This window comes from Bombina bombina, chromosome 8, assembly GCF_027579735.1.
Source record: "Bombina bombina isolate aBomBom1 chromosome 8, aBomBom1.pri, whole genome shotgun sequence".
Classification (NCBI taxonomy): domain Eukaryota; kingdom Metazoa; phylum Chordata; class Amphibia; order Anura; family Bombinatoridae; genus Bombina; species Bombina bombina.
This window is the reverse complement of record NC_069506.1, coordinates 253,815,996-253,833,119: the sequence shown is the minus strand read 5'-3', so window position 1 is coordinate 253,833,119 and position 17,124 is coordinate 253,815,996. Positions and strand designations below refer to the sequence as shown.

The window sequence follows — 17,124 nt, the reverse complement described above, 5'->3', positions numbered from 1 at the left end:
ATATGGGGGGCAAAGGATAGATTTGAGTCAAGTGTAACTCCGAGGCAGCGGACTTGGGGCGATGGGGAAATGGTGATGCCGTCAACAAGGATAGAGAAGTCGCAAGTCGGCGTAGAGCTTGAGGGGGGGATAAGATGGAGCTCAGTCTTGGACATGTTAATCTTTAGGTGGTAAGAGGCCATTCAGGATATATATTTAATGTAAAGGCACTTTTCAGTGCTATTTTTTTCTTTAACACCCCAATCCCACCAATTTAAGACCCCAGTAACTGCCTAGTGCAGTTGTTTTTAATTTAAAAAAATAAGCTACATTATTTTTAAATTAAAAACTGAAATGCTCTGTATTTTGAGGGCATTTGAGGCACTTTTTAAAAATTGATCAGAAATCTAATCTCTGGTTAATTTTCTGAGCACTAATATCTACCATGAGCTCACCGTAGCAATAACCAGCCACTTGTGCTGGCTGGTTAATTATTGTGCTCCTGCAAATGGACAAATTTTAGTTTTGCGGGAGCGCAGTAATTTAGTGCTCCACTTTTAATTTAGCCCTATAAGAATAAGATACGTTTATTTTTTTTTATTTTTTTTTTTTCAAATGTATTTGTATTCTTCCTGAATTTAATCTGCAACATCTGCCAGTCCACTATTTCCCATCATTGTGCAGTCAGTTTAAAATACTTTTGACTACAGATGAAAAACATATTACAAAATGTTCAAGGGTGAGCTAATAAATGATGCATTGCCAAAAAAAATATCCTCAGAAGGAAATACTTCCTGATCTTAGTATGAATAGCTTGAATAACAAAAAAGGTGAAAATAAAGAACATTTAAATATATATTTAAGGGATACAGAAAAATTAAGGGGAAATTAAAAAAAACAAAAAATGATTTTGCAGATGCAAACTGATACCTCACTTTGATTTCCAGCAGTTGTGATAGAGACAAATAGGAATTTTGGTACTACTATAATATGCATATTTTATTAATCTATTCTAAGGAATAACAAAATCTTCATTTTTTTTTCTGGATATTATGTGCCATCAAAATCTCGTTTTAAAAGAATGAAAATGTTAATATTAAATGTGTGTGTATCTCTAATTTATTAGTATATGCTATAAAATAATTCTACATTAATGTACAAAATGCAATGTAATTGGCCCCCATGTAAAGATATAATCAAGATTTAAGCAATATTAGAAATCACGTTAATGATTAAGCATATTGAAAATAAACTATCTGCAGGAAAATGCTGTGGAGATATTGCTGTAAATACAAGATCATTTATGTTTGTAAAATAAAGTTAGATATTTGTTATATTGCATTGATATTTTGATAGTTAAACAAAAAAAGTATCATTTAATATTATGAAGTCACTTACCTGATTTTAGTAAAGCTGGCAGGATAAAGGTGAGAGTCCAGAACAAGCTCATTTTTATATTTTTTTAGGAAGATACTGAGAGATTGAGAAGAGTATACAAGAAATATATTTCTGTTCTAAATATGATACTTAAATCATGGGAGATGTTTTTACTCCTTTCTTCAGCGTGAAAAACATGTTAGGGGAGGGTGAATGCAGATAGGAGTGGCCAAGAGCTATTTAAGTTTCATGTCCATGTCAAATTCACTTCTACAATAGTAAGTACATTAGCTTAATGTTTTTTTCTTTTTTTTTTTTTAAACAATACAAATATTGTATGGATTACAAATTGTAATATTGAATGGATTCTACATTAATTTCTTGAACATTTTAACCACTAATAATGCGTAGAAGGGTGTGGTTGATTTCTATAGCTAAGCAGGATTACCAATAAACAATGATATTTTTAAGGTTCAGGCTAATTTAAATAATACATAATAAATAGATAAAGGGTTTTATATGATTTAACTACTCAAAATATAGTTTGAAATAAATGATCATTTTAAAAAATATCCCTACTGTAATGGAGCACAGCAAATGATCATATAAATATGAAACAATATACAATAGAACAATCAAGGGGTAGATCCATGAACTACAAAGCAATGCTAATATTGCTAACACAATGACAGTTGCTAATATATTTACAATTATTTTGTATGTAGATTTTTTATGTGTATTATGCATATTTAAAATGATTTAATGTCTCTTTAATGTAATATAATTATGAATTTACTGTATATAGACATATTGAGCTAGATTACAAGTTGAACGCTAAATATCGCTTACACTAAATTGATATTTGCGATCAGCTGAGTAATACCAGCACATGCTAATGTGCAGTGGTATAACAAGTAAAATGCAAGCTTGCGGTAGCAATAACCATCCACTTGTAGTGACTGTTTGCAGGCACACAATAAATTAGCACTCCACTTGTAATCTAGCCCATTGTGAATTATATTGTTTGACCAAATTTAGTATTTGCCAGTTTTAAGTGCAATTTGTTGATTAGGTTATATTTGAGGGATGACCACCATGACACCCAAGATCAGTAGTGGTTCCAGAAATTACATTTTGTGGGGCAAACACTGACCATGCAGAACTTCATGCAGGAGTAAGAAGCTGTGGACTGATTCAGGAAGACCTGTGGGTGGAGTCAACGTGTGCAGAGCCAAATTGTCCAAAAGCATTACTTGGTGGTTCAGAATGTGGCTAAGGCAGTCTAAGGGCGTGGCTGGTGGAAATAGACAAACACAGAGAGGGTGCTATATGGAAAGAATACATTCTCAACCCACTTAAAGGGACAGTATACTGTAAAATAGTTTTTCCCTTAATGTGTTTACAATTGCTTTTTTTACCAACTGCAGAGTAAAAAATGTATGAAAATTAGCTTTTTAAGGTTTATTTCTGTATATTAAAGCTCTGATTTTGTGTTTTGAAGCCACAGCCTAATAAAATAGGTTGAGCTTGTAGGTATAATCAGATCTCATTACTGTATCACATTGTGCACATATACCTGCTTCTTTATCGTATATCTGTCCTTAAAACAATCACTAATACTTTGAGAGAACAATGGAAAATCAACATGTTATTACCTTATCTCTGCTTTATCACACTGGGAGTGTAATTTCTTCTGCTGGCTGTGTTTACAAAGCTTATCTATAGCTGGGACCTGCGGCCACAAACTTTCAGAATAGGTGGGGATATCACATGCTAAATTAACAATTTCAAATGCCAATATAAGGGTAAAGGAGCTACTTGTAAACAATTTAATACACTCCAGCAGGTAAAGTGGATCATTGGGAACAAATTAAAGGGGAGAAATTTTTTGAGTAAACTGTCCCTTTAACAACCATTCCCACATATTCATACCTGGGCTGACTAACCACATCCCAGAGCCCATATTCATGTCTCTGGAACACCCAGCTCTGCTCATGGAACACTTTAGATTCTGCCCACCAACAATGACTCCACTTAACACCAGTGAATTTACCTATAAAACACACACACAAAAAACATGCCTCCTGACTCTTTAAGGATAAACACTTGCAACGCCCCATTTCAGTTATTGGTACTACACTGGTGTGCACACCAGAAGAACCTACAGAGCCCAAGACATACGATATAGCTTTCAATGCTTTTTATCTGACCACCTACATTGCTCTGCAGCTTTGATTTTCTAAAGAATTCATCCAATGCTTCAATATGCAAAAAAATAAAATAATTCTATGTTATGAAGATGATTCACTAAGATATAAAGAGATTTGTCATATTTTAATGAAACAGCTCCATAGAGAGCAAAGGAATTGGATATATTTGTATCAGTGAATCACTGTTATTGGAATGGCATTGAATAACATACTGTCCTGGCTGCTAAAGATCAGCATAGAGCTGAAGAAAAGTATTTGCGTATGGGCCAACATTTCGGTGCTTTTTCCAATTCACACAAAGTCCTTCTTGAGTTATCCATGTAACTGGCTGATTCCAGCCAAGTATGGGTAATATAAAACTATTTTTTTAGCAGAACCACCTATTTAAATTGCAAACTTGTGATGATATTGCTGAACCTATCAGGGAAAATCTATGTGTATCATTTGCCTGCAAACTCTGGAATGAAATGCTCTCGACTGCATCCCCAATATGCCTTGAATGGAAGGAACAAACAATAGTGCAGAACCATTATAAGCTTACAATGCACTACATGGAATCTACTCATAGACTGAGATGGAATATGTAGCTTTTAAAGGACCACTAAATGCAGAAGAATTAAAAAGTGCATAATAAAAAGACAATGAAATAACACTGACTCTGAATTTCAAATAAGCAGTAGATTTTTTTTCTGTTAAATTATTTTTTTCTCCCTTTTTCTGGCTTGCTGAATTATGTGACAAACATCAGCCAATCACAGACTAGTGTAAATACAGTATACCCTGTGAGCTTGTGCACATGCTCAGTATATTCTTGTTCCCCAGAAATATGTGAATATAAAAATATAAAACAAAATAAAAATAAAATATGTGACTGCAAAATTTGATAATGGAAGTAAATTGGAAAATGTCTTAAAACTGTATGCTCTTTCTGAATCATAAAAGTTCATTTTGACTTGTGTGTCCCTTTAATAAAGACCAGAATAGCTTGTATGAAGAATTCTCACCTATTCAAAAATTAAAATGCTAAACACTTTACTGTGGTACGCTCTGACTTTTTGTTCCAACTTTCAGTTTGTGAGAAAAAACAGGGAGAACTGCAGGGGGAAAATTTTAAGAGAATATGGCAGACCTGGCATAGAAATTCCAGCTACACCCATGAAACGCCCCCATTCAGCCCTCTAGCAGAGGCAGGGAAACAATAAAAAAACAATATGCTTTATATTTCATATTATAAATACAAATTTCACATGTTTTGCAGGTGCAGTGTAGTTTTATTACAATTACTATTATGTGTCTCAAATAGATTTTTTCACTACGTGATTTCAGTACAATTTTTTATTTCTCAATAAAATATAATTTTGTGCAGAAAAAAAATAATTAAATTTTTTGTATTTTTTTTTTAATCACTATTTTTTTTTTATTATTTAAAACTAACAATGGGTACAAAATGCACAAAGTAAGATTGATAACATAAAAAAAAAAGGAAAAAACAGGCGCACAAAGCACGATTCAAGTGTAAAAGTTTTAATAACAAAGTGACACACGCACAGTAATAATTGCACTTACTAGATTAAAATAAATGATATGCATTAAAACAACACTCCTTGGGTCTGCAGCTCCTGTGACAGTGGCACAGATGGTCCTTCTCCTTACAGTTTTTGTCAAACAGCATCAGGTGATGGTGATCCGGATCCTCCACCTGAGCATGTGACCAGCTTCTGAAAACAGGTTGTTCTGCTTCCCAAATAGAGTGACAGTCTGCAGTGACTGGCCTGACGCGTTTCCCCCGACTTCGGCCGGGCTTTTTCAAAGGCTTGGTGTTGTTGCAAGTGCGCCTTTTTGTTTTAAAGGCAAGGTGGCCAATCAAAAAGGGGGTGTGAGTTCGTTTGGCCAATGCTGGCGAGGGGTGTATAAAAACATGAATCTGACATCGCTATGTTCGTTAAAAAGGCACGGTTGGGTTAACAGCTTGTTACTAATTATCTAAAAAAGCTGCCACAGTGAGTATACATTTAACGCTGAAACATTCTATAAGCACAAAAGCTCTAAAACATTAAAAATATATATATAAAAAAATTTGAATGCGTGCTTCCCAATAAAGCGTGTTTGTTAAATGGTGTTCAGTACACTGTAATTCCTGCTTATATTGTCAAACATGAAAACATACAAATATCAATTGGTTATTCGTAGTTTGATACAGTTAACCTTAAGGAACAGTTCATAACTTCTCTCCATGTAAAAGAAATTGTATTTAAATCAATTCATATTGTTTTCACATAAAAGTTATCTACTACATATGAAAAACTTTTAGATAAACCCAAAATCATATATATTAAAAGAGTGATGGTGCTTGGATGAATGCTTTGGTTCAATTTGTTAAAACTAATTTAATCGAGCTTTGCTGAGGGCCTATAACTGTTTATTTTCTGTGTCTTTCACATTGTGAGATTTAGTGAAAATCCCTGGTTTAATGACTATATTGTCTAATAAGAACGTCTATAGTTACTAGATTTTTCTGGAAGTATTAGACAAATGAATAAACCCTTCAGGAACAATGAACTGCCTATTAAACGGAATTGGATGTATGAATGTATAAATATTCATTTTGAGTGCTAACTAATTCTAATGGGGATACTACAAGAGTTGAAATAAAGAAATCCAAAGTTAAAAACACTAACGATACCTAAAAGAACAATATTCCACCTGTTGTTGATGTTTTGTTGCAAATATTTTCTAATAAAAATCCTTGTATTTAGTGAAGGATGAGTACCTAAAAGAATAATTAAACGCCCTTTGTTTGTATTTGAATAAAAACATGTAATCTATGAGATAAAAAAATTCATATAACAACAAGTCTTACTTAAAAGAACATAATTCCACTCATTATTCAAACTTGAGTGGATGTATATAGACCAAATGAATCACTAAAATGCTAAAATTGATTCAAATATATAAAATTATGATAATGATGTAAAAATGTTAAAAATAGTAAGATGTTAAGCAAGCATTTCTGGATACTTTAAACAAATGCTGCCACATCTATGTCAATATTTAATCCTAGGGGCTGTAATGTCTTTAGTTTATAAATCCACCTGGTTTCTAATTTTCTTAATGTCAAAAGTCTATTAGGTTTTGTAGGAGGCACCTGATCTATTACTTGTACTTTCAGAGAGCTGGGGTTGCTCCCATGGCATTCTAAAAAGTGTCTCGGAACACTGTGATTATCCATTTTTTCTTTAATATTATATAAGTGTTCATTGGTCCTACGCCTTATTTTCCTTTTTGTACGGCCCACATACAGGAGGCCACACCCACATTCTAGCAGATACACGACATAAGTTGAATCACAATTACTTTTGAAATTAATAGTATATGTTTCTGTGGACTGACTATTATGGAATGTTGGTGCTTTGTTAATGTGTTTGCACATATTACATCTTGATTTTCCGCATTTCATGGTCCCCTTCCAATTATTTAGCCAGCTGTCAACTTTTGGATTGACATTATTTACTGAGGAAGGTTTGATCTTACTGGGGGCTAGGATGTTTTTTAAGATCCTGCCTTTTTTATATGTGAAAGTTGGCTTATTTTCCAGATGTGGACCTAAAACAGGGTCTGATTTAAGAAGTGGCCAATGTTTCTTGATAATATTTTCTAGTGTTTTTGAGCCTTGATTATATGTAGTAACCAATCTTGTAGGATTACTATTACTTGATTGTGCTCCAATTAAAGTATCATGCATCACGGTCCCTATTGGTAATGAGTTATCAGTATGTTTATTCTCATGAAAGAAAGAACTTCTATCTCTATCAGCTACTTTCAATTTTGCTTGTTTTAAAACCTCTGGATTGTAACCTTTATCTAAAAACTTTTTCTCTAAAATGTTGGCTTCCACATCATAATCTGAGTTATGAGTGCAATTTCTCTTAATTCTTAAAAATTGGCTTTGCGGAACATTATTAATCCAACTTTTCTTATGAGCACTTCTTGCTTGAATAAAACTATTACAATCAGTTGTCTTCCTGTAATTTTTGACCGCTACTTTTCCTTGATGATCTTTAAAAAAGGTCAGATCTAGAAACTCTATTTTTTCTTTGGAGCTATTTCCTGTGAATGTAAGATTAAAATTGTTTCTATTAATATGACTCATGAAATCGCTGATTAGCTCTTGCTCTCCCTTCCATAAAATAATAACATCGTCTATGTATCTTGCATATATTAAAATGTTGCTGTTAAAAGGATTATTATTCCATATATAATTATTTTCAAAGGCATTAACATATAGATTTGCATATGAGGGAGCAAACGTGGTGCCCATTGCGGTCCTTCTTTTTTGTACATAAAATTTATTTAAAAAGTTAAAATAGTTGTTATGTAAAATGAATGTAATACTTTCTACTAAAAACTCAATGTGGTCGGATGGAAACGACCAATTCTTTAATTCTAACTCCACTTGTCGAATTCAATTAGAATGTGGAATGCATGTATAGAGTGACACAACGTCACATGTTAACCAAATCATGTCTTCCTCCCAAGTTATCCCTTCAAATTTAGTAATTGCTTCTTTAGTATCTTTAATATAAGCTTTAGTGGATTTTACCAGCGGTTGGAGGAAAAAATCCACATATTTCGATAATTTGTCTGTAATTGACCCAATCCCGGAAATAATTGGTCTTCCCGGGGGGTTTAATAGGTCTTTATGGACCTTAGGGAGGTGGTATATAATTGGTATATTGGGCTGTGGAGTGTAAATAAATTTGTATTCATCATCATTAAGTATACCTTTTAGTTTTGCTTTATGTAATAATTCATTGAGTTCTTTATTAAAAATTTCTGTTGGGTCTTTTGGTAAAATTTGATATGTATTTTCATCACCCAAGATTTTCATAGCCTCTTTGAGGTAATCCTCCCTTCTTTGGATTACTATGCCCCCGCCCTTATCGGCCGGGCGAATGATTATTTCCTTATTATCTCCTAATTTCTTAAGGGACTTTCTTTCTAAAATGCTAAGATTATCATTATTCTTATTAAGAAATTTGTTTTCATTTTTGAAGGATTCTTCAATATCTTTTAATATTAACTTATTAAATGCCGATAATTGTTCCCCCTGGGCACCTATTGGGTTGAAGCTAGATTTAGCTTTAAAGTTGGAGTGTTGAATTGTGGGTTCATTTTCATGGATAGATAAATTTAAGTTTAAAAGATCTAACTGATTATCATTGGACTCTACGTCAGGTGGAATAAATTCTAAATTTTCCAGATTTTTTAGGATATTCAGGGTCCCTAGATCCCCTGCTTCTAAATATTCTTTATTTGGTTTTTCTCTATACTCTGGATTCTTTAAAAAGTATCTTTTTAAAGTGAGTTTCCTCACATACTTGTGAATGTCAACAAACATCTCAAATTTATTGGGTTTCGACTTAGGGGCAAAATTCAGACCCTTTTGGAGAAGTGAAATATCGTTCTGATCTAAATCAATTTTAGCTAAATTAAAAATATCTTTTTTAGCTTCAATTATTCTTTCCTTATTTTTCCTATTTGTCTGTACAAGCTTTCCTGCTCTGTTTCCCCTTCTTCTTTTTCTAGGGATCTTTTTCTTTGTCTTGTCCTGTCCTGTTGCGGGGGGTTGTGATTTTTTGCCTGGTCTGACCCAAAAAAATGTTGTTTCTCATGTGTATCTTTTGGTCTAGCACCATTTTTGTCCCAATTGGGTGTTGTTGTATAATTGCTATTGTCTGTAAGAGGATCAAATCTATTGTGAAATGAACCTTGCCTACTATTACCATTCCCTGTATTGTGATTATCTCTAAAGCTATTTCTACGTCTCCATTGTGGTGGCTGATTCGAATAATACTCATTCTTTTGATGGTTATAATGTGAACCCCGATTTTCATGGGTTTTATCATAATTCCTATTTTGATAATAATTTTCTTTGTTAGCATTAGATGTTCTATAGGATGGTTGCTCGAACGACCTTTTTTGTTGTTGGTTATAGAACCTATTTTGGTTAGAGTTGTATTGGTTTCTATTATTACTGGTATTGAATTCTCTAAAGTTAGGTGTTGCAGGTTTTTGTTCTCCTCTATAAAAAGCTAGGGGTATGGAAGGTTTGGGATTTATGTTAATGTTACCAGACCCCATAGATGGAACTTTATTAACAGAGTTTTGTGCGTTATGATGCTTTTTATATGTATATACTTTATTGTTCTTAAAATCCTCTATGTCCCTTTTGAGCTTTTTTTGTTTAGTAATTTGTAACTCTCTATCCAACTGGCTCACTCTATATTGAATGCTTTTATTGCGTGTTATCCATTTCTCAATATTTTTATAAGGCTGAATCTGATTTACCACTTCATCAATTTCTGTTTTGAGCTTATTTAGTCTTAATTCTCTATATTTGATTAAGATGTTTATGTATTTATTAGAGCACTCAAAACTTGCTGTCTCCCACTCTGTTGTAAATTCAACTTCGTCTAGATCAAAGGCAGGCTGTTTAAAAATTCGTAAGCCTCTAGGTACTACCTTATGTTTGATGTAATTCTCTAGAAGTATTAAATCTTGCCAATCTTTTGTGTCCTGGCATAATAGTTTTTCTAAAGTTTGAAATAGTTCCTCTGGGTCTTTTTCTAAAATTATACTATCTTCCTCAGTTGTTTCTAATAAATCAATAGCTCTATTCCTATTTGCTCTGTGTGGGTTATTACCAAAATCTTTGAGTGTAACATTAGACAAGGTTTCTGGTCTTAATTCAGCTATCATTGTAACTGATGGGTCAGACATATAAGCAGCAGAAAAAGGGAAAAGAGTTTCACAATTGAAAAAATTTAGAACAAGAAATTTTTTGCGCTCTAATGCCGACCACAACAAATATTAAAAACTGATGAAAAAAATGTATATCTGATAAAAAAGTATATGTATACACTCTCAATGGAATTAGTTATATTTTTAAAAATTGTCCATATAGTCTCAAAATGGGGATACCAAAAAATGACGATACCAAAAAATGACTTGACCACAGTACCTTGTGATGGAGTGAAATAGTTTAAAGATTAAATTCTTACAGCTGGTGTTTTGCAGTTGGTGTTTTGCAGGTTCTTTCCTTGGAATGCTATCCCAAACAGTTCCTCTATAGAAGGATTGGATTCCAAATTGTTGTGCCTTTATAGTGCAGCCTTGTTCCAGCCAGCAATTCATCGGTCTTGGCTCAGAAGTGATAACATAAAACAAAAAGGAAAAAACAGGCGCACAAAGCACGATTCAAGTGTAAAAGTTTTAATAACAAAGTGACACACGCACAGTAATAATTGCACTTACTAGATTAAAATAAATGATATGCATTAAAACAACACTCCTTGGGTCTGCAGCTCCTGTGACAGTGGCACAGATGGTCCTTCTCCTTACAGTTTTTGTCAAACAGCATCAGGTGATGGTGATCCGGATCCTCCACCTGAGCGTGTGACCAGCTTCTGAAAACAGGTTGTTCTGCTTCCCAAATAGAGTGACAGTCTGCAGTGACTGGCCTGACGCGTTTCCCCCGACTTCGGCCGGGCTTTTTCAAAGGCTTGGTGTTGTTGCAAGTGCGCCTTTTTGTTTTAAAGGCAAGGTGGCCAATCAAAAAGGGGGTGTGAGTTCGTTTGGCCAATGCTGGCGAGGGGTGTATAAAAACATGAATCTGACATCGCTATGTTCGTTAAAAAGGCACGGTTGGGTTAACAGCTTGTTACTAATTATCTAAAAAAGCTGCCACAGTGAGTATACATTTAACGCTGAAACATTCTATAAGCACAAAAGCTCTAAAACATTAAAAATATATATATAAAAAAATTTGAATGCGTGCTTCCCAATAAAGCGTGTTTGTTAAATGGTGTTCAGTACACTGTAATTCCTGCTTATATTGTCAAACATGAAAACATACAAATATCAATTGGTTATTCGTAGTTTGATACAGTTAACCTTAAGGAACAGTTCATAACTTCTCTCCATGTAAAAGAAAAATCTAGTAACTATAGACGTTCTTATTAGACAATATAGTCATTAAACCAGGGATTTTCACTAAATCTCACAATGTGAAAGACACAGAAAATAAACAGTTATAGGCCCTCAGCAAAGCTCGATTAAATTAGTTTTAACAAATTGAACCAAAGCATTCATCCAAGCACCATCACTCTTTTAATATATATGATTTTGGGTTTATCTAAAAGTTTTTCATATGTAGTAGATAACTTTTATGTGAAAACAATATGAATTGATTTAAATACAATTTCTTTTACATGGAGAGAAGTTATGAACTGTTCCTTAAGGTTAACTGTATCAAACTACGAATAACCAATTGATATTTGTATGTTTTCATGTTTGACAATATAAGCAGGAATTACAGTGTACTGAACACCATTTAACAAACACGCTTTATTGGGAAGCACGCATTCAAATTTTTATATATATATATTTTTAATGTTTTAGAGCTTTTGTGCTTATAGAATGTTTCAGCGTTAAATGTATACTCACTGTGGCAGCTTTTTTAGATAATTAGTAACAAGCTGTTAACCCAACCGTGCCTTTTTAACGAACATAGCGATGTCAGATTCATGTTTTTATACACCCCTCGCCAGCATTGGCCAAACGAACTCACACCCCCTTTTTGATTGGCCACCTTGCCTTTAAAACAAAAAGGCGCACTTGCAACAACACCAAGCCTTTGAAAAAGCCCGGCCGAAGTCGGGGGAAACGCGTCAGGCCAGTCACTGCAGACTGTCACTCTATTTGGGCAGCAGAACAACCTGTTTTCAGAAGCTGGTCACACGCTCAGGTGGAGGATCCGGATCACCATCACCTGATGCTGTTTGACAAAAACTGTAAGGAGAAGGACCATCTGTGCCACTGTCACAGGAGCTGCAGACCCAAGGAGTGTTGTTTTAATGCATATCATTTATTTTAATCTAGTAAGTGCAATTATTACTGTGCGTGTGTCACTTTGTTATTAAAACTTTTACACTTGAATCGTGCTTTGTGCGCCTGTTTTTTCCTTTTTGTTTTATGTTATCACTTCTGAGCCAAGACCGATGAATTGCTGGCTGGAACAAGGCTGCACTATAAAGGCACAACAATTTGGAATCCAATCCTTCTATAGAGGAACTGTTTGGGATAGCATTCCAAGGAAAGAACCTGCAAAACACCAACTGCAAAACACCAGCTGTAAGAATTTAATCTTTAAACTATTTCACTCCATCACAAGGTACTGTGGTCAAGTCATTTTTTGGTATCGTCATTTTTTGGTATCCCCATTTTGAGACTATATGGACAATTTTTAAAAATATAACTAATTCCATTGGGAGTGTATACATATACTTTTTTATCAGATATACATTTTTTTCATCAGTTTTTAATATTTGTTGTGGTCGGCATTAGAGCGCAAAAAATTTCTTGTTCTAAATTTTTCAATTGTGAAACTCTTTTCCCTTTTTCTGCTGCTTATATGTCTGACCCATCAGTTACAATGATAGCTGAATTAAGACCAGAAACCTTGTCTAATGTTACACTCAAAGATTTTGGTAATAACCCACACAGAGCAAATAGGAATAGAGCTATTGATTTATTAGAAACAACTGAGGAAGATAGTATAATTTTAGAAAAAGACCCAGTGGAACTATTTCAAACTTTAGAAAAACTATTATGCCAGGACACAAAAGATTGGCAAGATTTAATACTTCTAGAGAATTACATCAAACATAAGGTAGTACCTAGAGGCTTACGAATTTTTAAACAGCCTGCCTTTGATCTAGACGAAGTTGAATTTACAACAGAGTGGGAGACAGCAAGTTTTGAGTGCTCTAATAAATACATAAACATCTTAATCAAATATAGAGAATTAAGACTAAATAAGCTCAAAACAGAAATTGATGAAGTGGTAAATCAGATTCAGCCTTATAAAAATATTGAGAAATGGATAACACGCAATAAAAGCATTCAATATAGAGTGAGCCAATTGGATAGAGAGTTACAAATTACTAAACAAAAAAAGCTCAAAAGGGACATAGAGGATTTTAAGAACAATAAAGTATATACATATAAAAAGGATCATAACGCACAAAACTCTGTTAATAATGCTCCATCTATGGGGTCTGGTAACATTAACATAAATCCCAAACCTTCCATACCCCTAGCTTTTTATAGAGGAGAACAAAAACCTGCAACACCTAACTTTAGAGAATTCAATACCAGTAATAATAGAAACCAATACAACTCTAACCAAAATAGGTTCTATAACCAACAACAAAAAAGGTCGTTCGAGCAACCATCCTATAGAACATCTAATGCTAACAAAGAAAATTATTATCAAAATAGGAATTATGATAAAACCCATGAAAATCGGGGTTCACATTATAACCATCAAAAGAATGAGTATTATTCGAATCAGCCACCACAATGGAGACGTAGAAATAGCTTTAGAGATAATCACAATACAGGGAATGGTAATAGTAGGCAAGGTTCATTTCACAATAGATTTGATCCTCTTACAGACAATAGCAATTATACAACAACACCCAATTGGGACAAAAATGGTGCTAGACCAAAAGATACACATGAGAAACAACATTTTTTTGGGTCAGACCAGGCAAAAAATCACAACCCCCCGCAACAGGACAGGACAAGACAAAGAAAAAGATCCCTAGAAAAAGAAGAAGGGGAAACAGAGCAGGAAAGCTTGTACAGACAAATAGGAAAAATAAGGAAAGAATAATTGAAGCTAAAAAAGATATTTTTAATTTAGCTAAAATTGATTTAGATCAGAACGATATTTCACTTCTCCAAAAGGGTCTGAATTTTGCCCCTAAATCGAAACCCAATAAATTTGAGATGTTTGTTGACATTCACAAGTATGTGAGGAAACTCACTTTAAAAAGATACTTTTTAAAGAATCCAGAGTATAGAGAAAAACCAAATAAAGAATATTTAGAAGCAGGGGATCTAGGGACCCTGAATATCCTAAAAAATCTGGAAAATTTAGAATTTATTCCACCTGACGTAGAGTCCAATGATAATCAGTTAGATCTTTTAAACTTAAATTTATCTATCCATGAAAATGAACCCACAATTCAACACTCCAACTTTAAAGCTAAATCTAGCTTCAACCCAATAGGTGCCCAGGGGGAACAATTATCGGCATTTAATAAGTTAATATTAAAAGATATTGAAGAATCCTTCAAAAATGAAAACAAATTTCTTAATAAGAATAATGATAATCTTAGCATTTTAGAAAGAAAGTCCCTTAAGAAATTAGGAGATAATAAGGAAATAATCATTCGCCCGGCCGATAAGGGCGGGGGCATAGTAATCCAAAGAAGGGATTACCTCAAAGAGGCTATGAAAATCTTGGGTGATGAAAATACATATCAAATTTTACCAAAAGACCCAACAGAAATTTTTAATAAAGAACTCAATGAATTATTACATAAAGCAAAACTAAAAGGTATACTTAATGATGATGAATACAAATTTATTTACACTCCACAGCCCAATATACCAATTATATACCACCTCCCTAAGGTCCATAAAGACCTATTAAACCCCCCGGGAAGACCAATTATTTCCGGGATTGGGTCAATCACAGACAAATTATCGAAATATGTGGATTTTTTCCTCCAACAGCTGGTAAAATCCACTAAAGCTTATATTAAAGATACTAAAGAAGCAATTACTAAATTTGAAGGGATAACTTGGGAGGAAGACATGATTTGGTTAACATGTGACGTTGCGTCACTCTATACATGCATTCCACATTCTAATGGAATTCGACAAGTGGAGTTAGAATTAAAGAATTGGTCGTTTCCATCCGACCACATTGAGTTTTTAGTAGAAAGTATTACATTCATTTTACATAACAACTATTTTAACTTTTTAAATAAATTTTATGTACAAAAAAGAGGGACCGCAATGGGCACCACGTTTGCTCCCTCATATGCAAATCTATATGTTAATGCCTTTGAAAATAATTATATATGGAATAATAATCCTTTTAACAGCAACATTTTAATATATGCAAGATACATAGACGATGTTATTATTTTATGGAAGGGAGAGCAAGAGCTAATCAGCGATTTCATGAGTCATATTAATAGAAACAATTTTAATCTTACATTCACAGGAAATAGCTCCAAAGAAAAAATAGAGTTTCTAGATCTGACCTTTTTTAAAGATCATCAAGGAAAAGTAGCGGTCAAAAATTACAGGAAGACAACTGATTGTAATAGTTTTATTCAAGCAAGAAGTGCTCATAAGAAAAGTTGGATTAATAATGTTCCGCAAAGCCAATTTTTAAGAATTAAGAGAAATTGCACTCATAACTCAGATTATGATGTGGAAGCCAACATTTTAGAGAAAAAGTTTTTAGATAAAGGTTACAATCCAGAGGTTTTAAAACAAGCAAAATTGAAAGTAGCTGATAGAGATAGAAGTTCTTTCTTTCATGAGAATAAACATACTGATAACTCATTACCAATAGGGACCGTGATGCATGATACTTTAATTGGAGCACAATCAAGTAATAGTAATCCTACAAGATTGGTTACTACATATAATCAAGGCTCAAAAACACTAGAAAATATTATCAAGAAACATTGGCCACTTCTTAAATCAGACCCTGTTTTAGGTCCACATCTGGAAAATAAGCCAACTTTCACATATAAAAAAGGCAGGATCTTAAAAAACATCCTAGCCCCCAGTAAGATCAAACCTTCCTCAGTAAATAATGTCAATCCAAAAGTTGACAGCTGGCTAAATAATTGGAAGGGGACCATGAAATGCGGAAAATCAAGATGTAATATGTGCAAACACATTAACAAAGCACCAACATTCCATAATAGTCAGTCCACAGAAACATATACTATTAATTTCAAAAGTAATTGTGATTCAACTTATGTCGTGTATCTGCTAGAATGTGGGTGTGGCCTCCTGTATGTGGGCCGTACAAAAAGGAAAATAAGGCGTAGGACCAATGAACACTTATATAAAATTAAAGAAAAAATGGATAATCACAGTGTTCCGAGACACTTTTTAGAATGCCATGGGAGCAACCCCAGCTCTCTGAAAGTACAAGTAATAGATCAGGTGCCTCCTACAAAACCTAATAGACTTTTGACATTAAGAAAATTAGAAACCAGGTGGATTTATAAACTAAAGACATTACAGCCCCTAGGATTAAATATTGACATAGATGTGGCAGCATTTGTTTAAAGTATCCAGAAATGCTTGCTTAACATCTTACTATTTTTAACATTTTTACATCATTATCATAATTTTATATATTTGAATCAATTTTAGCATTTTAGTGATTCATTTGGTCTATATACATCCACTCAAGTTTGAATAATGAGTGGAATTATGTTCTTTTAAGTAAGACTTGTTGTTATATGAATTTTTTTATCTCATAGATTACATGTTTTTATTCAAATACAAACAAAGGGCGTTTAATTATTCTTTTAGGTACTCATCCTTCACTAAATACAAGGATTTTTATTAGAAAATATTTGCAACAAAACATCAACAACAGGTGGAATATTGT

At 33.5% G+C, this 17,124-nt stretch overlaps 1 protein-coding gene across 1 annotated transcript in view; it reads right to left on the bottom strand.

Annotated features, from left to right (window-relative positions):
- The window catches only part of LOC128639097 (phospholipase A2 inhibitor and Ly6/PLAUR domain-containing protein), a 112,493-nt gene extending 110,911 nt beyond the window's left edge, over nucleotides 1–1,582 (bottom strand). Inside the window, exon 1 of the mRNA XM_053691249.1 lies at nucleotides 1,378–1,582. Coding sequence (XP_053547224.1) covers nucleotides 1,378–1,429 — 52 coding nt within the window. The 5' untranslated portion in view covers nucleotides 1,430–1,582. The remainder of the gene's footprint in view (nucleotides 1–1,377) is intronic.
- Nucleotides 1,583–17,124: the final 15,542 nt, after the last annotated feature.